At 39.3% G+C, this 27650-nt stretch overlaps 2 protein-coding genes across 2 annotated transcripts; both read left to right on the plus strand.

Annotated features, from left to right (window-relative positions):
* The first annotated feature begins 126 nt into the window (after positions 1 to 126).
* On the plus strand, positions 127 to 12147 carry tmc7 (transmembrane channel like 7). The gene is made up of 16 exons (XM_019359603.2): positions 127 to 281; positions 3093 to 3357; positions 3450 to 3598; positions 3776 to 3931; positions 4022 to 4104; positions 4187 to 4332; positions 4409 to 4556; positions 7324 to 7506; positions 7623 to 7768; positions 7866 to 7980; positions 8286 to 8383; positions 9697 to 9880; positions 9985 to 10115; positions 10307 to 10462; positions 10550 to 10628; positions 11248 to 12147. The coding sequence occupies exons 1-16, from the start codon at positions 266 to 268 to the stop codon at positions 11446 to 11448; spliced, it is 2256 nt and encodes a 751-aa protein (XP_019215148.1). The 5' UTR covers positions 127 to 265; the 3' UTR covers positions 11449 to 12147.
* Positions 12148 to 12799: 652 nt separating this feature from the next.
* Positions 12800 to 27634, plus strand: nomo (nodal modulator). Its single transcript, XM_019359602.2, has 31 exons — positions 12800 to 13030; positions 13551 to 13640; positions 13721 to 13766; positions 13877 to 13977; positions 14277 to 14383; positions 14500 to 14572; positions 15238 to 15390; positions 15582 to 15719; positions 16910 to 16999; positions 17126 to 17231; positions 17343 to 17493; positions 17586 to 17763; positions 18207 to 18348; positions 18481 to 18612; positions 19148 to 19284; positions 19385 to 19472; positions 19648 to 19711; positions 19811 to 19906; positions 20047 to 20268; positions 20511 to 20593; positions 20703 to 20862; positions 21770 to 21896; positions 22505 to 22618; positions 22747 to 22874; positions 23018 to 23159; positions 23340 to 23423; positions 24178 to 24288; positions 24420 to 24521; positions 25174 to 25293; positions 25406 to 25498; positions 25730 to 27634. Exons 1-31 carry the CDS (start codon positions 12875 to 12877, stop codon positions 25859 to 25861), a joined length of 3666 nt encoding a protein of 1221 aa, XP_019215147.1. The 5' UTR covers positions 12800 to 12874; the 3' UTR covers positions 25862 to 27634.
* Positions 27635 to 27650: the final 16 nt, after the last annotated feature.

Consider the following 27650-nt stretch of genomic DNA (forward strand, 5'->3'; position numbering starts at 1 on the left):
CATAGAATATAATATTAAAAATGTAAATAGCGAAATGGACTATTATAAAATGAAACCAAATACATCACCCAGAAATATCATATAAATAAATAATAGCTAGTGTCGCTCCTGGAGCTGTATCCACATCCAGGAAGTAGATGTTGGGAAAGACTGCTGTTTTCTTCCTGACAGCTGGGAGAGTTAACTCCTTGCTTTTGACGAAGTCTGGTAGTTAATTGTTAGCTAATAAATAAATAACTGTATTTATTCTGTCGGAAAGGCAACAATGGAAGTCGACTCAGGTATTTTCGAAGTTCGTGCGGTACTTCAGAACATTAATTAACCCAATTTATTTCTACATTAGCTAACTAGCTAACAATGCTAGCCGCTAAAAAGTAGCTAAAAGTTTGTTGTGCTGGTTAATGATTTGACAGAGGGTCATATAACGATTACAGGGAGACGTTCAAATGAGAGCAGGAAGAGATTTTGTTTGTCTGGTTTGGCTCGAGTGCGTTTACGGTGTCGAAACTGAATTGTCGGCAGTTTTGTTTGCGAAGTCTGCTCCCTTGGTTAGCCATTGTCTTTTCTCCTGGGAGGCAAACGTAAAAAGGAGAGAAGTGTCGAATTTTAACGTTTTTTGTTAGCTGTGGGAACATATACTTGAGTTGTGGTGTGATGTTATTGTTTGTATGTGTAAACTTATTATAAGGCGCAGGGTATTAGGGACATTAGGGTAGCCAGTAGTGAACTGTTCATATACAGTATTTATTAAAAGCTCATAAGTGTGCACAGTTTGGAATATCAGTATCCCGTAGTCAACAATTTAATTTATAATTAATTACTTATTTGTGTGGAATGTCGAATTTAAGGGTGCATCATTTTCTTCATTTTTATTGATTTTTATTATTATTCCCATAATATAAAACAGCTTCTTCGCAGTTTCCTATCACTTAGAAAAGTGTTAGAAAACTATCCTCCTCTCATCCTTCTCACCACTCTCAGTTGAACCTTAATTTCCCCCTTTCTCTTCATTTCCACCATCCTCTATCACATGTTCTTGCTCACTCTGCTATGCAAACTCTTACTTGACGTATAATTTTTCAGTTTTCATCCTTTTGGGGCTCATGGCAGAGGTCAACTCTGATCATTGAGGCACAGTTTAATTCTTGCGAATAATGTAGCTGTCTTTATATTTGTGAAATTTTAAATGAGTTCCAACACTATAACTACAGTACCTTGAGAAGGCCTGATATCAGTATGTTAAAAATACATTAGATTAAATTAGATTTATGATATGTTCATTGTTTTGACCTTGTGACAGCCATTTTCCTTTTGTTTTACTTTGATGTTATCAAACAGAGAAGTTATATGGCAGTTTAAAGGTCTTGCAGATATAAACTGGGTGATTCAGTAATACGTAAAAATGGTTTCCACAGGTATGCTGCCCGACGGTTTTTCGTTAGATGTAGAAAAAGCTAAATCTAACGAAACTATCGGCATGTGAATGTTTTTCCCTTTCATTCTTTTCATTTAGATTAAGAAGAAGTGTCAGTGTGGTATTTTAAGCCTTAAAATATACCAGCTTCCTCAAAATGCCTTGCTTGCCTCACAGCTGGCTCCACATACAGTAAAGCAGAATTCTACTTGATGTTAGTCTTAGTAAAGTTTCAGTTCAAGCTGCTATCGAAACAAATGATTACTTGAACTAACTTTTTGTTCTCAAGATACGAGCTCACCATGTGTCAAATACTTTGGAGGAGACCTGCTTCTGGTTATCTGGCTGTTTCTGAAATTCATGGCCACATGTTATAATGGTGTTAAATTTAGCTTGGTAAATTTGAGAGACATCTTATATTGATTCAACGTTTTCAACAACCTCTTAGCCATTCTTAACCTCTTAGCTGTTATCTTTGCTGACCTTCCTTTTGAAAGAAATGTGTTAATGGCTGACAAGTGAACTCAGTTTACTTCCTTTGCCTCTCAATTCTTTTGTTTTTTCCATTTCTCAATTTTGCTTTCTTGGAGAAAGACATGAGTAATGAGACTCATTAGCAGTCACCTGGAGAGAATAAATTAACTGTGCTATAAGGTTGAGCCTCAATGTGTGTTGGACTAAACCATTTCTAAGTTTGTAAGTCTGGCAGAGAGCCTCTGTTATTTTTGTAATCATCCAACCGGTTTATTCAGGCAGTTTAATTATGACATAATTTACATAGGGATTAAAAAATGTAAACAAAAGCAAACTTTTCATTCCTGACTTGGAAGGGCCCCTCCTGCTGGAGCACTACATAGTCAGTACTTTTCTCTCCACTGCTACAACCTATTCTTTTAAATGGTGTTGAACAATTTTTAGCCAGTCTGGAGGTTGTTTTTTCATGGTTTAAATTTTATCTTTAGTCACTATGTTAATATCAGTTTGTTCCAAAACACATAATTTGTTCCCATTTCTTTTGTCATGGTGTGTGTTGGTCCTATGATACAACTGGATATGTGGAGGAAAAAAAATTAGGAAAAAAAGAAAAAGCAAACTTGTCTAAGAGAATTCAGACTGTGTTGAAGAATAAAGGTGGTCAAATGAAATGTTGACTTTCAAGCTGCACTGTATTTGTACAGTACAGCTGTACAAGTATAGTATTTTTACTCTATTTCTATGCATGTTTGCACTTGCCAGTAGATCCCTGCACTTATTTCTCAATTTCATAGCAAAACATGAAGAAATGAGGGATGGTTTGTGACTTTTGCGTGGTATTGTAGTTATTATCTCAACTTGAATCTCAACTTGAGTCTGCAAATAAAAAAACTTTAATTTATGCAAATCTCAGACAACATATACATCCTTAGAAATATCTGTGCTATCCCAATATCAACTGAATCGTGTAGCCGTCCATCTTTTTATGTGGACGTGAATGGATCGATGGATGGATTGATCCTGATTTGAAGTGACAGTTGTCAAAATGCAGGGGTAATTAGCTCAGGGTGTTAAACACAGTCAAATTTCTTTGTATTATGTATATTTCATCGAGTTTTGTTTTCTGTACAGATGCAATATTAGCATCTGTTCCAGAACAGCTAAAATAAATGTCATGTAAGAAACATTACTTTGTCTTTTCAAGTGTTCGTCACTGATCACAGTGGGCGAATCAGCAGTAACCCTCTGCTGGACCAGCTCCCCAGTTACCAGTCCCTGCTGTACCGCAGGAAGTCGTCAACTGTTGGCTCCAAACAAAGAGGCAGCTCTAGAGCAAGGGTTGGCTCATCTGGCAGTGGGAAATGGGGTATAAACACCTTTGTAAGACTAACCGTGAAACAGAAGAGTCAGACTGAGAAGCGACACATCAGAGAACTAGCCAAGCCCATGGCTGAGAAACGCAAACACAAGTAGGAAACTGTAGTCTGTTATGACTTCTCTCACTAATAGCTAAATAACGTTGTTGTGTGTCAGGAGTTTATTAGACTGTTTGATGTTTTAGGAAACAGTGTGCAGAAGATGCTCAAAAGTTGAGCAGCTGGCAACAGTGGCGACAAAGCACCCGCAAGTATCTGAGGAGGATGAGAGATGAAAGCGAAGAATGGCTGAACTCCTTGAAGCTCTGGAGGGGAGACATCCACCTAATAGAAGGTAAAAGAAAGACAAACAGATTGTCTGACAGAAATTGTTTCTTTGGACACAAAGACATTTTTGGATTTCTGTTCAGATGGTGCTAATCAGTAATTATACTTATGTGGAGACAGACAGTGTACCTTTTGTTGTGTCAGACTTAAGTTCTCCCTTTTTGCCTCTTTCACTTGTCACTAGGGATGTTTGGAACAGGGATCCTGTCTTACTTCTCCTTTCTGCGCTTCCTGGTCACGCTCAACTTTTTCATCTTTCTGCTCATGTTTGGTTTTGTCATGTTGCCCATCATCATTGCACCCCATGCTTCAGGAAATATCACCTTCAGCCAGAATGAAAGTGAGAGGATTTTTTTGTTTGTTTGTTTCAATTAGAAGCAAATACTAAGCAAGAAAGAATAAAAAGGTTAACTTGTCTGTTATATTACAGGTTACTGCAGCGTGTATAAAAGCGACAGTCGTCGAGGTCTTGTTAACTATCATAAGTATATTACTGATTTGCTTTCTGGCGAAGTAAGTGTTGTCACATTATTAGTCTCCTGAGAAAGAGTCCGCTCTGTAGTTTCTGTACTCACCTGCTGTGCTTCATCTGCAGGGCTTTCTGGAACAGACCTATCTTTTCTACGGCTTCTACAACGTGGACAAAATCCATTTCTCCCACATAACTTATAATTTGGCACTGGCATACCTGCTGGTCACTATAGGGTACCTCTTTCTCAGTCTTATCTGGATTGTTAAAAGGTATGAAAAAGGCAAACTCGTGAGAAATAACATTTATGTGATGAGATGTGGTCTTGAGTGTTTTCTTCTTTTTAAGGTCTGCTGCGGGGTTCAAACATAATCTGATTCAGGATGAGGATTGCTTTCAGAGTTTTTGCAACAAGATCTTTGCTGGCTGGGATTTCTGCATCACCAGTGAGAATGCTGCAAAGCTGAAGAAAAAGACTTTGCTCTATGAGCTGAAGGTTAGTTTATACATCAGAAGCATGATTGTAAAACTGACTCGTCAAAACAGTGGCCAGTTTACAAATTTGCTTTAAACTAATTTGAAAAAATGGGTGCTCACATGGCACCCCAGCAGCTACATACAGTTACTGTAAAGTAAAAATAAGATGTGCATTTTAATATAACCTACTTTTATGTCTTTTGTGACATTCAAGGCCCCAGTTCTCACATGCATTACTACCGGGTCACATGCTAATCAGCAGTATTCTGTGCTATCATTAGTAGTCGCTTCAAATCCTCACCAGGAAGTTAAAATAAATTTATCACAGGTCCCGCCTGCTTCACAGTGCCAGCAGTTATTTTGCCTCTAACCACATGAAGTCACTGAATGTCACTCACTTTCTATTGTCCCTGGTTGCCACATAGCTGCCAATTGTAGTTCATATGCACCTTAGAGAAATGTTGCCCTTTAGCTGATTCTGTCTTATTTTAAGTGTAATGAGATGATTTTGACTAGAAATAAGACAAATAATCTTGGTAAGATTTTGAGTTTTTGCAGTGAACTAATGCAAATGTATCCACATCACACAGTTGAAAGCAGGGGTCAGCAACCTTTAACACCCAAAGAGCCACTTGGACCCGGTTTCCACGCAAAAGAAAACACTGGGAGCCGCAAATACTTTTTGAAATCTAAAATGAAGATAACACTGTATATATTGTTTTTTTACCTTTGTGCTTTGTGTGAACAACTAAAGTAAGTAAGTAAAGTTTATTTATTAAGCGCTTTTCACAGACAGGCAGTCACAAAGCGCTGTACACAAATATTAAAATAAACAATACAATCAATAGACATTATACACAATGTAAAAGATCAAATGTAAATAATGTAAAGAATATAAAATACGTAGATCAACAATAGGCTTGTTTGAACACAAAAGCTTTTAACTGCTTTTTAAAAGAATCCACAGAGCAACTGAGGTGTGTTGCTTATGTAATCCATGAAGTGCTACAGAGAAAATTACATTTTATTTATGCAATTAACACATTTTGAACTCTTAAAGAAATATAACAAAAGGAAAGACACCCAGCTGAACTAAAATGATCCATGTAGCAAACAAAAACTGTTGTGAGCCGCCTCCCTTTTAAAAAGTAATTGGAAAAAAAGCTCTATGCCGCTAAAAAAAAAATTAGATATTTGCAAAATTCTGCCTAAATATCTATTTTACCTTGTTAATGTGTGTGGCGGGGCGTGGTCTGCAGTGCCGCTGAATGGGAGTCGGACGCACCTGAGCGGCACCCGCAATCGCGCCTCGCCGCCTTAAAGTCTGTGCTCTTTCTGCTGTTGTGTTGTCGGGCTGTGAGCTGAAAAGCTACAGCCGGCTATATGCGTACAGCAACCGTGTGTGAAAAGTGGTCAATATAGAGATGCTGAAAAGCATATTCATGCAAACATCGTCGGGTCTGCCGTGATATTTTTACAATGAGACTTCTGGTCCCGAACCTCTGCTCACAGCGTCTGCAAATCGGAGCTTTCATCTTTACGCAGGACTGTAAGCTGTCATCTGTGAGGCGTGAGCGGTGTTTGTTTTTAACATAGTTCACGGTGGAGAACAGCTGCCGACATAATGTGGATCCGAAGATCCATAATTGGCCTACCTGGGGTTGAAAGTCTCGATAAATGCACGGCGTTTCGGCGGGTACACCGGCTTCCCCGAGTGTAACGCTTATTTTGAGCGATGAAAAAAATAATAAAATATTATTTTATTTTTATATTTCAAAATCACAACAATCTTCCAATATAGAACTACAAGTTTTTTAAAAAAAAGAACTAAACACAAATAAAATGCACTTCAGCTAAATACTTCTAATTTATTTTCCCAAACCACACGGAGCCGCAGTATAAGGACTAAAGAGCCGCATGCGGCTCCGGAGCTGGGGGTTGCCGACCCCTGAGCTAAAGTAAAAAAAATAATAACCAAACACCATCATTTTGTTGTCTTGCCTTTGAAGCGAGATCGATCAACTGCAGATCAGACAACAAACGACGGAGGCACCAGACAAGTGCAATCAAACGATGAGTTTATTGACAACGGAGAACAACCATCAGCATATGGCCTGTTTTGCTCTGATAAAAATACACTGGGTTCTGGTTTTATAGCATAGAGGATCACACCCCCACATAAACGTCAAATACAGATCAAAAATACATTGTGTACAGTCATTGTTTACAGACAAGGGTACATCTTGTACATCTTAATAACTATAAACAGACATATAACTTCTCGTTTTGATAACACCTTCCTTTTAAGGTAATAACTTTAAGCTTCAGGGCCTCTAAGGGCTAATAATTGACCCTCGTCCTCAATCTCTAAGTAGACAGAATTACAGCAAGTCTCAAATAAGAAGCAGAAGACACTTGGGCCTTCGCTCAGGCCTGCTACTAGATTTATGTGTATTGTAAGCATGCATGCAATTAACCTGCTATGTTCTCATCTTCCCTCAACATGTATCACCTGGACACTCTCACCAGTGAAGCTTAAAACCCTCTTAGATGGAACATCAACTCTAAACAAGCACAGATATGCAATGTGTATAAAATGAACTAGACCTGTGAATAGAATGAATGTGATTCAATGCAATATGAACCTTATAAGAAATATTACTGATAAAATAATACTGTAAAACATGTTATTAATACATTCATCATAAGGCAGATTATATGATAGCAATAAAAGAATCTCTAAATCCCAACACCTTATTTTAAAATTCATATTTGTATATCTTTAGACAGATTTGGAGGATGAGAAGATCAAGCAGAAAATAGCAGAGCGCACCCACAAAGAAAAATGTCGGCTTTACTTCATCCGTCTCATCCTGAATCTTTTCGTCATTGGTGTACTGGCTGCTTGTTTCTACTGCATTTATTTAGCCACCATCTTCTCCCAGAAAGCCCAAATGAATGAGCAAAAGGTAAGACAGTTTTTTTTATTCGTTCTGTCCATTTTGATTCCACCTCCATGTGGAAATTTCTGATAAATGTAGGCAACACAGGAAAAAAGGTATTTGTTGTTTCTCCTCTTTTGCAGGTGAATTTCATAGTAGATCTCATTTATGAGTATCTACCCTCAATTGTTATCACCTTTGCCAACTTCATTACCCCAGTACTTTTCTCATTTATCATCAACTTTGAGGACTATTCTCCTGCTTTCGAGATCCGCTTCACTCTTTTGAGGTAAAATGGAGTCTCGTGTTTTGACCTGCTTACTCATAGACGCAGATTTGAACTTGAAAGTATTTCTGATTTGCCTTCTTTCTTCCTATCCTCACAGGTGTGTCTTCATGCGGTTAACCAGCATTGTCGTTTTGCTCTTTTCTGTCTGGTCTCGGATCACTAAATGTAAAGATGGTCCCTGTATTTGTGGCTACAACCACGATCTTTACCCTGTAAGTAATCCTCTTTTGTCATAATGTAATATACAGTGGTTTACAGGGGTAGTGCCACAGGTACCAGTGTCAAACTCATTTTTATCTTTGCATTAGCTGTTATACATATGTGTTAGAATGTGAATATTACATATGTTAATTGTAACTCCACGAATGTGTGCCCATATTTTGGTCTCTTAGACTTTTAATTAAAAAAAGTATTAAAAAATCAGTATATTCCTAATCACCCTATAAAATACATTTCTTAAATCGTGACATGCATGTATGGTAAAATCCAGTCTCTATATCCTTGTTGCTGTCGGCAGTGCTGGGAAACGCATGTGGGCCAGGAGATGTACAAACTCACCATCTTTGACTTCATTGTCATCGTTTCCGTCACCATCTTTGTGGAGTTTCCTCGAAAGTAAGACCTCATTTATCCACAGTAGAAAAAAAGTACAGTTCATCTAGTTTTGTGATCATCTCATGACATTTGAAGAGGTGTAAACATGTCACCTTCATAAAAGATTAAGAATCTCCAATGTAACAGTTACAGGAGCTGACTTGGACTACCGTATTTTTCGATAGTGCGCCTTATAATCCGGTGCACCTTAGTGTGAATTCTGGTTGTGCTTACTGACCTCGAACTGATTTTATGTGGTACACGGCGCTCAAAAATCTGTCAAAAATGTTTTAGTACGACTTTGGTAAGCTACGAAGCCGCACTGCCTGATGGATTGTTGGAGAATTACGGCTACCGTAGTCAGGAGCCTCGCGAAGTAATCTGGGTCTAAAACTTCGTCCGCTTCAGGTCCCAAAGTCAGATGAACACTGCGACATCACTGAGAGTTAAAACTGTCTAAATTCCTTCATCTTTAATAAAATAATCAGTGTTGCTGCTTTACCAGGTGGAACAATTAAGTTTAACATCCAGGCATCCATGAAAACAGAATTTATTAAATTTAACAGAGTTAGAAGTTAGCATGAAGTTAGCTCGCTAGTTTACACCGAAACATGATATAGCATGTTCTGACTGAGATTTCTGAAAAAATTAAAACATACAGCTCTGCTATCACTTCCAGCATAAATAAGGACAGAAAACTAAACAGCAGTGATGTTTGTAGAGTTACTGAAGTTGGACTAGCTGGTATATAATGATGTGCTTCGTGATCGCTAACGACACAGCTATGTTAGCATAACATAAACACAGTGAAACTGGAGGATGAACGCTAACTTTTTTCCACTTGATAAAAGTTATCGTGAGGGTTCCCGATGGTTAGGGACAAATGCAATCGCATGGCAGGATGCTGTATATGCATCAAACTTCAGTCAGGAGAACAACTGAGACAATCCATCCACAATACAAGGTAAGTCATTAATATACTGCAACAACATGGGAATAGAGCAGCTGTGAGAGAATTCAGCATTAATGCATCAATGGTACGGAAGAGGAGGAAGCAAGAGGAATGAGTTGAGTAAAGTTTGACTTATCTGACTGTTTTGTTTCGCTTAATGCGCCCTATAATCCGGTGCGCCTTATGTATGAAAACGGATCCATTCATCGACAGTGCGCCTTATAATCCAGTGTGCTTTATGGTCTGAAAAATATGGTAGTTTTAGTGTTAGCTTAGTTAGTTTAAATAAATGTAGCTAAAATTATTCTGTCACTGAAGGCTTTGCTTTCTCTGATTATTTCTGCTTTAGTCATTTTTGTCTTTCTTGTTCTATCCTACCCAGACTGCTTCTGAGGTACAGTAGTTCTGCCCTGGCTAAATGGATGAGCCAACAGGAATTTTCTATTCCTCAGAATGTACTGGAGATCGTCTATGGTCAGACCATCTGCTGGATCGGCACTTTCTACTGCCCACTGCTGCCTGCTATCTGCACCCTCAAATATTTCTTTATCTTTTACATCAAGAAGGTGACATTTTGGTTTGAATGCATGTAGTTTTCTTCCTTGCAAGAGTGAAGGAAAAAAGCATGAAATATTCTAGTAAGCCTCATTTGCAAATTTTTGTTTGCTAGGTATCATTAATCAAAAACTGTCGTCCAGCCACACGTCCTTTCCGAGCATCCAGCTCCAACTTTTTTTTCCTCGGCGTGTTGTTGATCGGCCTGACTCTTGCCTGTGTGCCTGTCATAGCTAGTATAGCACAGTGAGTAATGTTCATACTGTGTTCTAATTATATTTGTATAGTTTGTGTGGAGCTTTAAAAGAACCTCTAGCAGAAATATTCATGCCAAAGGTCAAAATCTGGCCACTGCCGTATAATTATTTTTTTCTTAATATGGATAAATATCGGAACTCTTACTTGTAAGCACTCACTTACACTTCCTTTTTGTACAGAATAAACTGTTCTCAGGCCTGTGGACCTTTTGTTAATTACAACACCTCCTGGGGCGTGGTGCCAGCTACAGTTTATCAGCTACCCGAAGGAGTCAAAAAGCTTCTCTTGGCTCTCTCTTCAGAGGCCTTTGCTGTCTCTTGCTTTGTTCTCACATGGTTGGTCCTCTTATTATATATTTTCACCTTTTTAACGTTGTTTTTCCTCTGCTGTAATTTTATACTTTGTTTCCATGTTTTTTCCAGTTTGGCCATGTTTTATGTGATTGCACTGGCTGGAGCACACAAGAGGGTCATTAATGAACTAAGGCACCAACTAGAAATGGTAGGTCTACTCATATTATACAACAACAAAGTTTTATTCTCCCCCCAAAGGGAGGGAGTGTGTAATTGGTTCTGTTTGTTAGAAGTTTAGTGCCCACACTTTTAAAGATATCATTTTCAAGTTTTGTGTGATTGTAGATACCGATAACGGCTTAATTTATTGTTGGTGAAAATCTAGTCGAAGTTGCACAAAATGTGAAAATCAGTAAAACCTATATTATCAACAGTTTTTTATGGATTGTCTTTAAACTTCACAACTAGGCCTTGGGGGACATTAGTACCTAAGTTGGCTAAGCATGTTAGCTTCATTTTTAGCGCTCAAGATCAAAGTTGACCTGATTTCAAATTCCAAGAAACCATGTTAAGTAATATCATATGAAACAGCATGGAGATAGCTGTATAACACACCTTATTTTTTCAATATGTTCTGTACAATATCAGTGATGGCTTAACATGCTGACGTCAGCATGTTTTAATAAAAACATCATAAAAAAATCAAAGTTTTATTATAGCTCTTGTCCTTCAGGGGGAGTTGCGTACTCTGAGTGTTCTTGTTATCAATTCAGTTATTGCCAAATGCAGTGTGAACTGAAATCTGTTTGTGTTAATCTGTCAATCAGGAGGGCCGCGACCGGCGTTTCCTGATCCAGAAGCTGTGCCAGGCCCAGAAGCGCTCAGGTGTGAGGTCCCCACAATCCAAATTCCAACCCCGCCGCAGCAGCAGCAGAAGCAGTCCTAGCTACCACACTAGCTTCGCTACCAATTTCAGTGATGCGGTGTTCCTGGCCCATGCAGCTCCAAGCGCCTCCACACAAGTTTAAGGCAAAGGCCTTATTTTACTGAACAAAGCAGAGATGCATGCTTAGACTGTAAAAGCATTTTTAAGTTTTCAGACTAATATCTTTAACAGATATCCTGTTCACAATGCTTCTGACCTTTTCAGTGTTTTTTGTTTGTTTGTCCAAAAAAACAGTCTGAATATTTTGAGAACATATGAATTGATAATCTCAAAAATATTTTTTTCCTTTAACCAAAACTTTATTTTTGTTGAGCTGCAGTGTATTTACTTGCTTTTTGCATGTAATCTTTTCCTTCTGAGAAGGACTTCGATTCTTTTAAACTACTGGACTTGTTTTTAAAAGTTTCTCAATTTCATGCACTTTAAATGTATTAACGCAGGGTTTGGTTTTTTGGTTTTGGTTTTGGGTTTTTTACTACAGCTTCCTTGTTGACTTGTGTTTATTTGTGGGTGTTTTTACATATGCAAATGAATATTTATGACTCTGCCTAATACATTTTAAAATACCTGTATACCACTGTAATGAAATTACTTTTAACATTACTTTATACTCAGTTTTATTACCTTTTTAAAATATCTTCTAGACTGTAGACATGTTATTAACAGTATTTCTGTTCTGGGGATTTTTGTCAGATTTGGGTGAAAATACTCTTGTACTTTCATGATGCCTTAATGTGACTGTGGGTACTGTACATATAAAATAAATGTTTTCTTAAGTATATTTTCTCCTTTTTTTTTTTTCTAATAAATGTCACTCTGTCAGTCTCATCATGCAGGTATTTTATGGAACAAACTGATATAAGTGAATGTGAAATACTCAGTTTTGAATAGTCAAATGGTTGTAAAAGCTCTGTCATGGTGCTATGACAAAATACAATACAATATAATACAACTTTATTTATAGAGCACATTTAAAAACCAACGGTATACCAAAGTGCTTCACATAAAAGACAGAAAATAAGACATAAATATTATAAAAGGCAGTTGGATGATATATAAAAGTGATCAAGAGTAATCAAAAGGAGAGGGTAATAATAAGATTACAAACTGGCCATTGAAAAAGTAACTGGAATAATTACAAGACCAACACAATACGTTAACACTATAGATGAGTAAATTGGTATTTTTCTCTTACTACTTTAAGTATAGAATTTTGCAGGGTATGAACTTCCAGAATATGAAAAAGCAATGTCCTCCTCTCCAGCAACCGAGATGTTAGAACATGCACAGGCTTTTTTGATCGGTAAAAACGTAGAAGTTTGTAACTTTAACCAGAAGGGGGCAGTGATACAATTTAAAACGTTACAAGCGGCCGCGAACGAAGGAGAAAATGGCACCTCCGACCCGCCAGAGGTCGCTGCAGACGCCGCCTGTGACAGTTCATTGACAGCCCCTCAGCTGGTACGGAACCGGAGGCAGCGTGCGGTTGTTCGGCTCAACCAGTCAAAATGTTCAGAATTACCATCCGGGCAGAAATGGGATCCCTTTGGATTTTATTCGGTGTCATCTACTCTCAGTTCTTGGCCGTATCCTCTGATGACATAGTTGTGGCATGCGGTGGATTCGTGAAATCCGACGTTGAAATCAATTACTCTCTGATCGAGGTGAGAGTGCAAATGTCCCGGCTAGCGTGCTAGCAGCTAACCAGCAGCTAGCTGGTTTGTGGTAGAAAGCTAAAGGTTGGGCGGAGTTTTTCGTTTCAATGACAGTTTGAATGAAATGAATACAAAAGCAGTGTATTTGTGTTTAATCTGTTTCTGATTCCTCGCAAACATTTGTGAGTTTGGTCTTGTTTGACATTGATTTAGCTACTTACTAGATAGCTGACGGCAACTGAGCATTAATATCCATATATCACACAAGGCATTCGCTGCTAATCCTAAAACTTGCAGGCGTTGATGAGTAAGTGCTCCCGTCCTAATCCCTTCTTTTTCACGGGCTACATGGGACTAGCAATTTGGTTAATTAAGATATTGAAATAAACTAAATCCGACAGACTAGGTTGTTTCTTTGTGCTAGCAGACATAAGTCGCTCAGTTTAGTTATTACAGTATGATCACTATAATAACTTTCATTATGATTAATCATTATGATTAATGATCACTGTGTGTTCTTCATTCTCAGATTAAACTATATACCAAACAAGGATCATTGAAATATCAAACGGATTGTGCTCCAATCAATGGTTACTTCATGATCCCTCTCTATGACAAGGTATGGCAGAACTGATTTGATTAGCTCTAACTAATTCTTTCACTGATGGTGAATTTAATCATGCTGTCACTTTAACGCAGGGAGATTTCGTTTTGAAGATCGAGCCTCCGCTTGGGTGGAGCTTTGGTAAGACTCTCACAGAAACATCCCCATAATTGACAAATTATATAAAAGCCATTGTGCATTGTCCCATATTCTCTGGTCTCTTTTCCTTTTGAACTTTTAAATATCATCAGAGCCTACCAGTGTCGACCTGCATGTGGATGGAGTCAGTGACATTTGCACGAAAGAAGAAGACATCAATTTTGTTTTTACGGGATTCTCAGTGTCAGGAACGGTAAGAATGGTCTTCTTGAAAAGAAATTTAGATTGTTATATTATGTAGACAGAAAGTTTAACAGTTAAAACCGTCTACTTTGCAAAATGTGTGATTTTTTTTTTTTTTTTTTTTTTTTTTTTTTTTAAATTTTTTAAAGTGCTTTGACACATTTGATGGGGTTTATCTAAATGCAAGAAAACTTTTGAGCCCTTTAAAGCTTCTTTAGCCAATGCATCAAAGGATATTAATAAAATAAATACATAGTATCAAGTGGTGATTAGTGTCTAGTTTCCTCAAATATATTGTTTTTTGCTCAGGTTCTGAGTAAGGGCCATCTCATGGGCCCGGCTGGCGTGGAAGTCAAACTCAGCCGAGCCGGAACAGGGGAGAAGCTCCAGAGTGTCACCACACAGCCTGGAGGAAAGTAAGCTACTCACACCTTTGTGTTCATCTGTGTTTATGCGTGTTTCTGCATTATACATATGTTTGAAATGAACTTGCCTCTTTCTTTCTTTTTTTTGTGGTTGTTTGCTTACACAGGTATACCTTCTTTAAAGTACTACCAGGAAAGTATGACATCACAGCTTCTCATCCTTCCTGGACTCTTGAGCAGGTTTGTTCACGTTGTTATAAGGCGATCGATATTGCGTCTGCACGTTGCATAAAAACGTGTTGCCCACCTTCTATTCTGAGTGCCTCATGTCAGTTTGATGATCAACTTATCATGCATGTCTTTGGACTGTTGAAGAAAGCTGGATTTTGCAAGACAAACTTGAGAACAAAGCATATGTAAAATAAATGCCATAAAGTGTAACTTAGTTCGTATTTGCTGTTAAAATTAGATGGGGGGGAAAAAAGGTGAGAATATAAGTAGAGTGTGGTAAACTTTTAGTGAAAGATTTAAAATCTCTTTGTACAAAAATACACTGTCAGATTTGTAATTAATGATGCGAATAAGGACTCAGGTTAATGCTCTCCCACATTATTTCACCCCCATACCCACCTACCATCACGCTCAGTACCACACCGCCCCAGTTTCCAATTAAAGTACTCTCATTAATACTGTAGCGAATGCATGATCTCACAGGTCTGTTTGATTCTGTATCGCTTGAGGGTAGAAAACTTCATTATTCACCTACTTGCTTAGCTGATACAGTTCCTTGTCAGGTGAGCAAGGTTATAACTAATGAGCTCCAGCAGTAATCACAGTGAACCTGACAGGGCCATTATTCCATCTCTTAATGCAACTTATGGGCGACCTCTGCCATCTTCATATAGAGTACTACCTCAGTGCACGTCTCCAATGCCAATGCCCCGGCCGCTGACCATCTGGTGGTTGGAGGCTACGATGTCTCGGGGGAGGTCCGCAGTGATGGAGAGCCCATGAAAGAGGTCACCTTCCTACTTTACTCAGCCACAGTCAAGAGAGAGGTAAACCTACATAATTTCTATTTTTGCACAGAAATATGTCGAGTTTTTATATCCATCCTACATTATATGTAAATGATCACACTTTAACACTTTACTTTAACTTAACACGTTTCCCACGTCTTGTAATTTCTAGAATATGCTGAATTTCGCATTGCTCCATTGATTCAGTTCATGTTGTTTGTCATTTCCAGGACATAAGTGGCTGTAATACTTCCCCAGTGGAGGGTGCAGATTCTGGGGACAGCACGCTGGTCTACCTGTGCAGCGCTCTGTCCAGAGACGACGGTGTCTTCGTCTTTCCTTCGTTAGCCAGCGGCGAGTACACTGTGGTGAGTCATTGTTGCAATAGCCAACAGAAGACCTTGTCTGTCCTTTTTTGTTTGTTTGTTTAAATTTGAGCTATTGTGTCAGAAATACAACAGAAGACCAAATGATGTATATGTACACAGTGCAGCTACTTTGATTTAATAAGGGAGTCTTTTCCTTCGTGCCGTAAGTTTATCTACCATGACATCACTTTTTGCTTTGTGAATTCCTATGTTGAAGCCTCTATTTGGCTGCTTCCATGTTTCCTATTTCTAGATGAGAGGGGGGAGTGTTTAATTATCAGCTAGCGCCAGCAAGTTGCATCCATTAACTGTAACAGGGCATTAGACAGTCATAGAGACACGCTAATTACCGCTACATAACATACAAATAGAATACTACAATTTGATCCTAAAACTGTATTTTCTGTAAATATATTTGACCACAAAGACAGCCTTATTAATCTCTGAAAGGCACCAAGAGCACAAAAATGTTTGAGCTCATGTTCAGTGACTTGGTTTGGCTGAGGTAAAGCTTAGCAGACAGCTGCCAGAATAGACACCTGCATAGGTATCCACCTATCAGTCAAGGCTGCTTCACTCCTAATTGAATACATTGGAGCCTGAATAGAAAGTAAACAGGAGAGTTGGAGCAAGACACGGTAAAGTCAGTTGTTATCTTGCTGAGGAGTTAGAGGTGATGACACTCACAGCTCCTTATCCAACCACTCACAGCAGGTACTCATTATTCCATTACTCCTCTCAGTATTTAAAAAACAGCGCAAATTTAAGTCTTGCTCTTTTTTTTTTTAACTTGACGACACACACACAAAAATAGTACTTCAGCAGTACTATTTGAACTATTTAAACAGCTCTAACGCCATTTAAAGAGGTGTGGGTGATTTACTTAAATTAACCAAACAAAGACTTTCATAGGATTGTATTACAATATATTGTAATGGCAACTACAACATGTTTTATGTTTCCTGTTTTCTATTCCACCCCACATTTAGCTAGGCAATCCGAATCCAGTGCAGGAATTACATGTATGAACTTTTTTTTGCTGATATAACTACAAGAGACAAGGTGGTATGAATTATGGGTTTTATGAAAGCATAACTTTTATTTGCGAACAATGAAATTCTATCTCCTCTGTCTTAGAGATGTAATCGTTTTTCCATCTAAATGTGCTTCTGTGAAATCCTTCACTTCAGATACCTTTCTACAGAGGAGAAAGGATCACTTTTGATGTTGCTCCTTCTAGGATGAATTTCAAGGTGGAACACAACAGCTTGAAACTAGAGGTAAAGAGAACCATTAGATCTTAATTAGTTTTAAATAATTCTTTTTAATACATATCAGCATGTTACAAGAGGAAACATGTTTTGTGCAAAATGTTCAAGTTTGACATTCTGTCTCTTTATGTGTAGCCCATTTTCCGTGTGATGGGCTTCTCTGTGACTGGCCGGGTTCTCAACAGTCCTGATGGGGAAGGTGTGCCCGATGCTACGGTCTACCTTAACAACCAGATCAAGGGTAATCAAAATAAAAGACTCATGTTTTCAGTGGAATATCTAACTATAGTTTTTGAAGTGGTTCTCTGTCACACTTTAAACTGTAGCTTGCTTTACCACTCTGTCCTCACAGTTGTCAGCAAAGAAGATGGCTCTTTCCGGTTGGAGAACATGACAGCTGGTACCTACACCATCCGTGTCAACAAAGAGCTCATGTTCTTCGAGCCAGTCACAGTGAAGATCGCTCCTAATACGCCTCAACTTCCTGATATCGTCACAGCAGGGTACGTTATAAGAATTTGAAGCTTATTACATAAATTTAGCTGCAGTGTAGTTCTTCATATTGTCATGACTTCCTTATTTTGGTCCAACACAGGTTCAGTGTTTGTGGCCAGATCTCCATCAGCCGCCTGCCTGAAGGCATGAAGCAGCAAGGTCGCTACAAGGTCACTCTGACGCACAAGAGCCCAGACAGGGCTTTCATTCGGACTGTTGAATCTGACCATCAGGGGGCCTTCTGCTTTCAGGCCAAACCCGGAGACTACAGTGTCCATGTAAGACTCGAGCAGCATTTTATTTTATACGACATATCCATATCTTAATTTTTATAACCTCTTATTTAATCAGTTTGAAAGCTAATTCAAATAGTATTAAAAATATACAAGAAACTGACATATGTCACGCATATTCAATTTTCAGTTTTAATTGGTGAGCCTTCTAAAAGACGAACAGATGTCATGTTGTCTAAAGCGCAGATGGTGCTTTTTACCCATATTCTATGATATTTGCAGATTTACGGCTTAACAGTTGCAACAGATCATCATCTGAAAAACTCATTTGTCATTGAAAAGCAAAAAACCCAAATCTTTAACTACTTTCTTTCAGAAATTCAGATTTCCCTGTGTTATCAAACCAAAGCAGCTGAGCTTAGTGTTCATGTAGCTGTGTGATTAAAAAATATGGTGTTCTGCAAAAGGAATTTTGTTTATGTGTTCAGGTATCTCTACCTGAAGCAGAGGTGAAGGCAGGCCTGGCTCTGCAGCCTCAGGCTCTGGACATCTCCCTTGTGGATCGGCCACTCACAGACCTAGTTTTCACCCAGTTCATGGCTTCTGTTTCCGGAAAGGTGTACTGTCTAGGTAAAGTCTTAGTAATTTACACTTTACAGTCTTTTTGAGGAAACATAGTTTACCAGAGATGCAGCTTTAATCCATAAAGAAATATATGTGTTTTCACATGAGCCAACCTTGTGTTCTCTGGTTGTCCTCTAGCTTCCTGTGATGACCTCTCTGTAACCCTGCAGCCAGTGAGTAGGCAGGGGGAGAGGAGGGCAGTGGCTCTGTCTGGGAGCAGCGACATCCTCAGCTTCTCTTTTGACAACGTTTTGCCCGGGAAATACAAAGGTTTTAAATATACTTCTATTTTTTTTATTTAAATGTAAACTCTGCATGCAGTCAGGTTTTCACTGGAACAACTCAGTCAAGCATTCTGTACAATATAAACCCCTCAGTCTATGCACACTTCTATTTGGAAGTTGTAGTAGTTATTCTCAAATAGGGAAATGAGTTAGTAATCATCAGCCTTTCAATCACTGGTTTATAGCAGCAGCTTTCAGCAGGCATGCCATTACTCAACTAGTGTTTCCCCACCTTCTGGTAATGTGGATCCATCTGTTCATTCCACACAAACTCTTTGACTGCCTGCAAGTGATCTGCACACACTGCATGTTTATTCAGTTTATAGTGTTGCTGGGACAGTTTTTATATATAATTTGTGTGTAATCATTTTTTTATTCTTTTTATTCAAAGATCCTGAACGGAACTTGTGATATTTTTCCACCTATAATACTGTGACATATTTAATTTACATCTTTCTTTTTTTCTGTCATTTGAAATCTATTTCTCACTTTTTATTCTCTCTAATCTTTACCACTTGTAGTAAGTATTTCTCACGAGGAGTGGTGCTGGAAACATAAGTCGGTGGAGGTGGAGGTTCTGGAATCGGACGTCTTGGGGGTGGAGTTCAGACAGATTGGCTACATCCTGCGCTGCTCCCTTTCCCATGCCATCACTTTGGTTAGTAAATCAGTAGCTCACTCCACTTGCGCTACATGCTGCCTGTCAGTTCAGATGCTTACACTTCCATATGTATTATTGAATGTGTGGTGCTGCACAGGAATTCTTCCAAGATGGCAGCAAACCTGAAAACGTTGGCGTGTACAACCTCTCTAAGGGAGTCAACCGCTTCTGCCTCTCCAAGCCTGGTGAGTTTCTTTCTTCTGACCTCTCATTAGCTCAACATAGCATAAATTAGCATATTCAAAAAAATAACAGACTGTACCAACTGTTCCTCCATGTACAGTCGAAGAGCCTATGTCAGACTTATCTAAATATACCACTGGAAAGTAATAATTAATCAGCTAAAAATGGCTTTTCCAGGTGTTTACAAAGTCACCCCTCGCTCATGTCACCAATTTGAGCAGGACTTCTACACCTACGATACGTAAGTAATGCAACGCCGTGTCTTTTTATTTCTGGGTTAATGCAATGCAGCCATGCAGCCAAAGCATTCTAATGACTGCTGTTGACCTGTGTGTAACAGTTCAGCCCCCAGCATCCTGACCCTGACTGCAGTGCGGCATCACATGACAGGACTCATCACCACCGACAAGATTCTAGACGTCACAGTCACGATCAAGTAATTATGACTCTGCATGAGTAGTCTCATTTTCTGAGATGCTGTGTGCTAACACACAAATGCTGCTGTGCATTTGTGTGTTTGGTAATGACCAGCTTTAGCGTTTTTACTTATTTTTAAATCCTCATCCCCCTGGTCAGGTCGTCCATCGAGAGCGAGCCAGCGCTCGTGCTGGGTCCGCTGAGGAGCCTGGAGGAGCAGAGGCAGGAGCAGCAACTGCAGGAGATCGAGCTGCGCCGTCAGGAGCGAGAACGTCGTGCAGCTGAAGAGGAAGGAGGTGCCAGAGATGATAGTCCTCCTATCCAAGAAAAGGCTGATGAACTGACAGGCCCCTTCCACTATGAGTTCTCCTACTGGGCCAGGTCAGTTTTTGCTCTTTAAAATACCATGTAGGGCTGACGGCAAAACTTCTGTTCACTTTAGTGTTAACTTGGAAATTCCAGCTTTATATCTCTGTAGAAAATTAACAGGACTTGAGAGAAATTAAGAGTGGAACTCTGCTGACATCTGCTAATAATAACCATCACAAATCAGGGGCTCATTTGAGTCTAGAACTGTTGTTCATTGCTGTTAGTGATTTTTTTCTTTCTGTGTAAATATGCAGGGCTGGTGAGAAGATCACAGTGACTCCCTCCTCCAAGGAGCTGTTGTTCTACCCTCCTGAAGTAGAGGCAACTATCACCGGAGGTAAACTCACACAAGAAGAAAGTCTATTGGAAACCTTAAAAAACGGGCTCTGATACAATTCACGCAGGTTATTCTAAAATGAACCGCATATTATATTTGCTGTTGACAGAGTCGTGTCCAGGTCGGCTGGTGGACATCACTGGTCGTGCAGGTCTTTTCTTAGAAGGCAAGGTGTCGCCAGAGCTACAAGGTGTGGAAATATCTATCAGTGAGAGAGGCGCTGCAACACCACTCATTACTGTGGCCACTAATGAGATGGGAGCATACAGGTATGAGAACACGGTGATAAAAATAGGGTGTGTGAAAATGAGAGGGAGGATATTCAAGAATTTTTCATTCGGGTAATGCTGCCTTCGGGTTCTGCTATAAATGTTATTGCCTTAGCAAGTCATTATACTAACAGGGTAGTTCATAAATGCACTTTTTTTTTAAAAAAAAAAAAAGAAGTTTTTTGGCCTGGAGTGAGGTGTGAATTCTTGTTAAAGCTCTCGCAGAAATATAATTTTCTATTTAGGACTAAAAAGTTAAAGTTAAAAAAGAAAAAAAGTTGAGATTCATGGCTGTGGGCGCAGCCATCATCATTTTGTTACTGACTGAAATAACCCAACAACTGTTGGATTCATTACCACGGAGGCTGCCACAGATGTTCATGGTGCCCAGAGGATGAATTTCAATGACTTTTGTGTTCACCTGTTTATTCCTTTTTTCTTTATTTGAAAAAAGAAAAAAACCTGGAAACTTACAAAGCATCAACCAGGCTAGCATTTTTACAGCAGATATTTTTGAGTTGTCATAAGAGAGAAAGCACAGGTGGCATTAGAGACATTGGTGCTGAATCAGTATGCAGAAAAGCAGGGCTTGTTATACATTATCAAGCCTGTGATCTGTGATCTTGATGCTGTTGTAAGCATTTTAGTCTGTACAATTAGGGTCACAGGGACAGCCTCACAGGGCTGCAAGTAGACCTTGTGTCCTTAGAGCAAAGAAACATGCCTTTTTTCTTTCACATGAATAAAGCTTGTATTGTATGTATATATTTTTTTCCATTGTTTTAATATTGACGTTATAATAGGCTTTATAGATTGGCTTGTGCTCAAATCATGTTGCATTTAGTAATAAACAAGTATCTTGAAGAAATTCCGACCTTCACTTAACTTTTCCCCCGGTTTTCTTCAGTGTGGGTCCGCTCCACAGTGACCGGCAGTACGACATCAGTGCAAGCAAAGAAGGTTTCGTGCTGAGTCCCGTGGAGGGCACCCAGGGAGATTTTAAGGCATTTGCTTTGGCTGGCGTCACCTTCAAGGTATATGCAGCCATCCTCATGTGCATGCATTACATCCCAGTAATCATCAGACGTTTAGGTACTTTTTATATTTGTCCAGCTGTTTGTTCACATTTACTAACCCTCACTGATTATGGTGGTTGGACATGAAATAAAGAAGTGACATAATGAAAAGCACTTGTTACCGTATGTTTTGGAAAAATGTCATTAGAAGAGAAGAGCGCTCATGCATAGTCGGATCAGTTTTGTGTTTTGCCACGTGCTGTCAGTATACTGCCTTTCTGCTGCCCTTTGTTAAAAGGATCTGCAATTACCTACTGCGACCGTGAGATCCTGACACAAATGATCAGTATTAGTTTCCTTTTCACACTGTGTGATAAATTGCTTTGAAATCTTCTGCTCAGCATTGACAGAGCTTTGTGCCCATGTTTATTTTTCACTTGTACATCTTCTCTGAAATTAAGCTCACCTGTCAGCCTGATTACACCCACAATTTGGCACTCACTCGAGCCACGGGCTTTCATTATATTTTGTCCGTGTGATCTTTTATTGTGAAAAGATTAAAGGGGTTTAATCGATTAGGTCCCTGTCTAGCAGTAAAATTAACAAGTATTCTGTCTGTGCTGTAGATCAAATCGGAGGATGGTCAGCCTCTCGCCGGCGTGCTTCTTTCTCTGAGTGGGGGTCAGTTTCGCTCCAACCTTTTGACTCAAGACACTGGCATCCTCACTTTCAATAACTTGGTAAGAAACTCCTGTTAGTAGTATGTCAGACTGCCAAGCATTGTTGGTGGTTGAAGGTAATTCTAGGGATACTTTGACCTGTGTCTTGGTTCACCTAATGTCCATCCTGTATTTTCTGCTTTCCTCAGAGTCCTGGTCAGTACTACTTCAAGCCCATGATGAAGGAGTTCCGCTTTGAGCCGGCATCTCAAATGATTACAGTGGAGGAGGGTGAAAACCTCAGTATTGATATAACTGGCATCAAAACTGCATACAGGTATATGAGTGTACATTGTCCACTGTTAGCTTGCAAGCATAGGAATATCTTTGAGTGTGCAAATTACTGAGCCTATAATCATCTGCTGGTGGGTACTGCAGCTTGCACATGTGCTCATTGCAGTCTTGTACTCTTGTCCTCAGCTGCTACGGAATGGTGCAGTCTCTCAACGGGGATGCAGAGTGGGACGTGGCTGTGGAGGCAGTGGGTCAGGGAGACTGTAGCCTCTACAGCGAGGACACGGTCACTGATGAGGAGGGCCGATTCAGACTCAGGGGTCTGCTGGTGAGTAAAATAAGACCAGGCTTGAGAATTGAAACAGATCATGGCCTCTAGGTGTTGTCTTGGATTACTAGGGAAACTGGTGATTTCGCAAAGTGTGATTTGTAAGCAGTATATGATTTGCTCAGTTGCAATGGAGTGTATGTGATTATACCTCTAACTCATGTAATGTTTTTCTTGCAGCCGGGTTGCAAATATCTCATTCAACTGCGAGCTGAAGGCAACGACCACATAGAGAGGGCCTTGCCACAACACAGAGCTATCGAGGTAGGCAGCAGCTTGCTTCAAGTTTGTCCTGTGCAGATGTTCAGCATCTTTGGCTTTTAATGAGGTTGAGAAATTACAATTATACCAAGTTTCTTAGAGCTTTAAATATGAGAGGGATCACTTGAGTGTCATGAAGGCACACATGCTTAAACATAACTGGTCAGTTTTACATGCTTGGCCACATATTTAGACTTTTTTTCAGTAGCTAATGGTGCAGTTATCTTTATTTAGGAAGTATTTTGTTTATGACTTTAAAGCTGTGGGTCAGAGTTGACTTGGATTACTCTTGAAGACAAAGCTTTTACTAAATGAAGGTCACTGAGTGTTTACTTTAAGTTCAAGAATTTTGCACACATTTTCAAGTCTTACTCGCACTGCTTTAACACACTTATGAAAACTATTAAGGAGGCTATGGAAAACTTTTGTAATTGAATTGTTAAAATAACTGTGGGAACCCTGTGATTATGACTTATCGGCACCCTCATCACATGGGTCCTTTCAATATTCAGAACAAAAGCAGCGATAATCCCATTGCCAAAGTTTAAACCTCTCACTTCATAATTTTAGCTTGTCTGAAAAGTGCAGTGCTCCTAATCTCCCTCGCAGGGCTGGAAATGCCTTAATTCCCTTTAATTCTCTGTTATTATCACGCCGTGTGACTTGAACAAAAAACTTTATCCGTGGTTCACATTGGGTATTTTCTTCACAAATTCCATTGTTACATCTATATAATGAGCTCTATATTCCCTTTCAGGTTGGCAGTAGTGACATTGAAGGGGTCAACATTATCGCCTTCAGGCAGATCAATCAGTTTGACCTCAGTGGAAACATCATCACGTCTCCTGAACACCTTCCAACACTATCAGTAGGGCGTTTTAAACCCGGCATTTTTGTCTTTCTTTTGAAACTTTTAAGTCTCTACAAGGCTTTGTCATTAGCTGTAGATAAGTTAGACCTGTAATCATTTTGCTTTACCTTTACCCTTTTTCCCCCCAGGTGAAATTGTATAAGAGTGACAATCTGGACAATCCAATCAACAGCGTCTCTCTGGGACAGTCCCTTTTCTTTCACTTCCCTCCTTTGGACAGAGATGGCGAGGTAATTCAGTCTTAAAGAGCACCTGTTAAGCTTTTCCTGGTTTGAGTAATGAGGTCAGTGTACGTTTAGTAATCTCAGTAAGCCAAAAAGTTTAGGTTTCAGACCACTAAGACAATTTTTTTCCTACTATTAGACATGTATAATGTCAATGTGAGAGGACGTCCCTAACAGGGTCATGTCAGGGACAGCGCTCTTGATATGAGCAAATTTACCACCCACCTGCTGTTCAAACCTTCTGTTTAGCAGGAGTAGCCAATCAGAAGAAACCTGGCTTAAAGGGAGAGCGGTTTTAAAGAGAGACGAGGTAAAACACCTTTCTGAAGGTTGGTGCGGGCCTGCAGTTCAATGAGGCCGAGTATAAGATAAAATCAGGATTATTTTTCAACTGTGAAACATGCAAAGCAACTTGATGGTTTTTGGTTTTTAAGCCAGTATTACTAAAATATAGTGCTGTCAGTGTTAGCATTTTGAGTCAGACTGCTCTCCAGATGAGTTAACTGTTAATCGCGTTAGTCGTGACGACAACGTCAACGACATCATTTACTTAGTCCTTAATTGCGTATGTTATGTAATTCATAGTTGGCTCTACGCAAAACATGACCCAGAATACACTGCTGTTTATCCATAGTCACCTTTCTCTTCTCTTTTCTAGAGCTACGTACTGATGCTGTACTCCACACTGTCCCGTTCCCAATATGATTTCACACTGCCTCAAGTCTCCTTCACCTCCACTGGCTACTACAAACATGTCACTCTTACCTTCCACCCTACTGTAAGATGCAGATGTTTTTAAGTATATATTTTTCCTACAAAGAATATTTGTTTTGTCTTATTTGTTACAGAACAGTATGTTTTTATATAAATGTGTGTGCACTTTCCCACAGCGTAAAGTGCCTGACCAGGATGTTGCTCAGGGGTCTTACATAGCTTTGCCGCTCACTCTACTTCTCCTCTTAGCGGCCTACAATTATGAGAAGGTACAGAACAAGTTGCATCTAATCAAGACAGACTATTCAACCAAGCTTTTGTTTGACTTTTCAATTTCTAAATCTGAGGAATAAATGTCACTAGAAGTGAGCCTTGTCCGGGCCAAGCCTATAATGTATTAATACCCTGTAATTCTAATAGTTATCACATGGTTGGTTTTTATAGTTAAAGTTTTTGATCCAGAAAGCTTCATTTAATGCCTTTTCCTGACCTGTTTGCAGGTCATTCCCCTTATGTTACAGTTGGGGAGCCGCATCCAGGGAGTGAGGAGCATGGCTCAAGCCAACAGCGAAAGTGCTGCTATGGATGAAGCCAAACGCCAGGCCAAGAGACAGAAAGCCAGGCGAACATGAGGTGCACATTAAGCCACATCTTTGTACACTAAATTGCCCGCTAGCATCCGTGACCCCAGCATCGGAAAGCAATGGGTTACCAGGGTTACACTTCTTCATTGTTACCAACCAAGTGCTGTGTGTGCTAGTGAACTTTTTAGCTTGCTAAGGTGTGTTTGAAACAGGGCCCAGGTGAAGCCCAACATGAACCACTCAACACCCTTTACCACCACCACCACCTCATCAGCCACTTTGATTCACTGGACCGATAGCTGACATTTTACAGACTGTTTTTTGTCCACAGTTAATCTTAGTCGAAGAAAATTGTTGATATTTGTAATAGAATATGAGCCATTTTTTTTATATTTGTAATTTATCCAGGTCAACAACAGTCTTTTGTGAGGTTTTTTGTTTGTTTTTTTAATGAGTACAATGCTTGTTTTAATAGTCCTAATAATGTTTGGGACTGTGAGACATTGTATGCCTATCAGCACTGGGGCCAAGTCATTAAAACGTGGCTTTAATTTGATAAAGTGTTAGCTTAAAGCAGCAGTTCTCAAACTTTTTTCCTGGCACGCCTCCATTTAGAAGCTACACACACACACACACACACACACACACACACACACACACACACACACACACACACACACACACACACACACACCACACGCGCGCTATTCCTCAGCATCAGCAAAGTTGATTATTTTACATACATAAATTATAGTCATAAAGCTTAATTTAACTTTGTATTTTTTCCCCGGGTCACCCACAACCCTCCTGCAATGGATTTATGCCCCACCAGGGGGGCCCGCCCCATAGTTTGAGAACCGCTGGCTTAAGGATATTTAAGGTTTCCAAACTATGTGCTGGTCTTTTCACAAGCTTAAAATGTTTTTGAACTTGATGTGTCCCCGTGGACTTGATCTAAGACTGAACTGAGCCTTATAATCCCATCACAAACAAGGGATTCTGTAACTTCCAGTTACGAGTGAAAGACAACCAAAGATGTTGACGAGCTAATATGGTTGTTAGTCAAATTAAATCACACAAATGTCAGTCACCAATGAAATACTGCAATGCATTCACTCCTGATGGCATTTTATTAGGCGTTAAGTGTGATGTTAGACTTTTTGACTCCTCCGTTTGCTCAGGTACAGGATGCGGGAAATTTTGGTTTGAATACTGTGTTTTTGTTTTCTTTGAAGGATGGGCTGCGGTGGCGGGGTAGGGAGTGATAGGGCTAACTAAGAGTTGATTAATTTATTAACATATGTTTAATCAGATGTGAACGATAACCTAGTTTGAATGCTATGACATGTTTTTTCAAAAGTGTGGTTGATTTCATTTTTTTCTCATTTATATTCCTTAAGATTAAATATGTGTGACAAGGTAAATTAAATTTCAGAAGACCCATGGACTGAATTGAAAATGAATATCTACAAAGGGTCGTTCATGACCTTTAGATAAACTTAGAAAGATGAGGCAGGATTGTGATTTCATAAGCTCATTGTCTTACTGCAGAGCAGTTTAATGCACTGTGAAATCTATGTACCCCATGTCTTTTTTTCTGTATTGAATTCATCTGAACTCAGCAGTGGCTGCCTTTTATAGAAAGATGAAAAGGCCACTGACTATTTACTGAGTTGAAAGATATTCCAATTAGTCCACATTCAGAAGTTGATTACTTTGGTTGGGGTGGGAGACGGAAGATGAGGGAGGTGGGGTGTAATTGTCATTTGTTCAGAATGTGTTAATTTTGCAGATAATAAATAAAGTTTGACTGGAATAAGATTAACGTTTTTTTTTA

This window comes from Oreochromis niloticus, linkage group LG6 (genome assembly GCF_001858045.2).
Source record: "Oreochromis niloticus isolate F11D_XX linkage group LG6, O_niloticus_UMD_NMBU, whole genome shotgun sequence".
Classification (NCBI taxonomy): domain Eukaryota; kingdom Metazoa; phylum Chordata; class Actinopteri; order Cichliformes; family Cichlidae; genus Oreochromis; species Oreochromis niloticus.

Excerpts from the sequence above, each read along its gene's own strand:
- tmc7 (XM_019359603.2), top strand. Across the intron at positions 7,981-8,285 it reads ACAACCACGATCTTTACCCT|TGCTGGGAAACGCATGTGGG; the intron begins GTAAGTAATCCT and ends TGCTGTCGGCAG. Across the intron at positions 9,881-9,984 it reads TTATCTTTTACATCAAGAAG|GTATCATTAATCAAAAACTG; the intron begins GTGACATTTTGG and ends TTTGTTTGCTAG.
- nomo (XM_019359602.2), top strand. The coding sequence starts at position 12,875 with ATGTTCAGAATTACCATCCGGGCAGAAATGGGATCCCTTTGGATTTTA. Across the intron at positions 22,875-23,017 it reads GGCATCAAAACTGCATACAG|CTGCTACGGAATGGTGCAGT; the intron begins GTATATGAGTGT and ends TCTTGTCCTCAG. Across the intron at positions 23,424-24,177 it reads CACAACACAGAGCTATCGAG|GTTGGCAGTAGTGACATTGA; the intron begins GTAGGCAGCAGC and ends ATTCCCTTTCAG.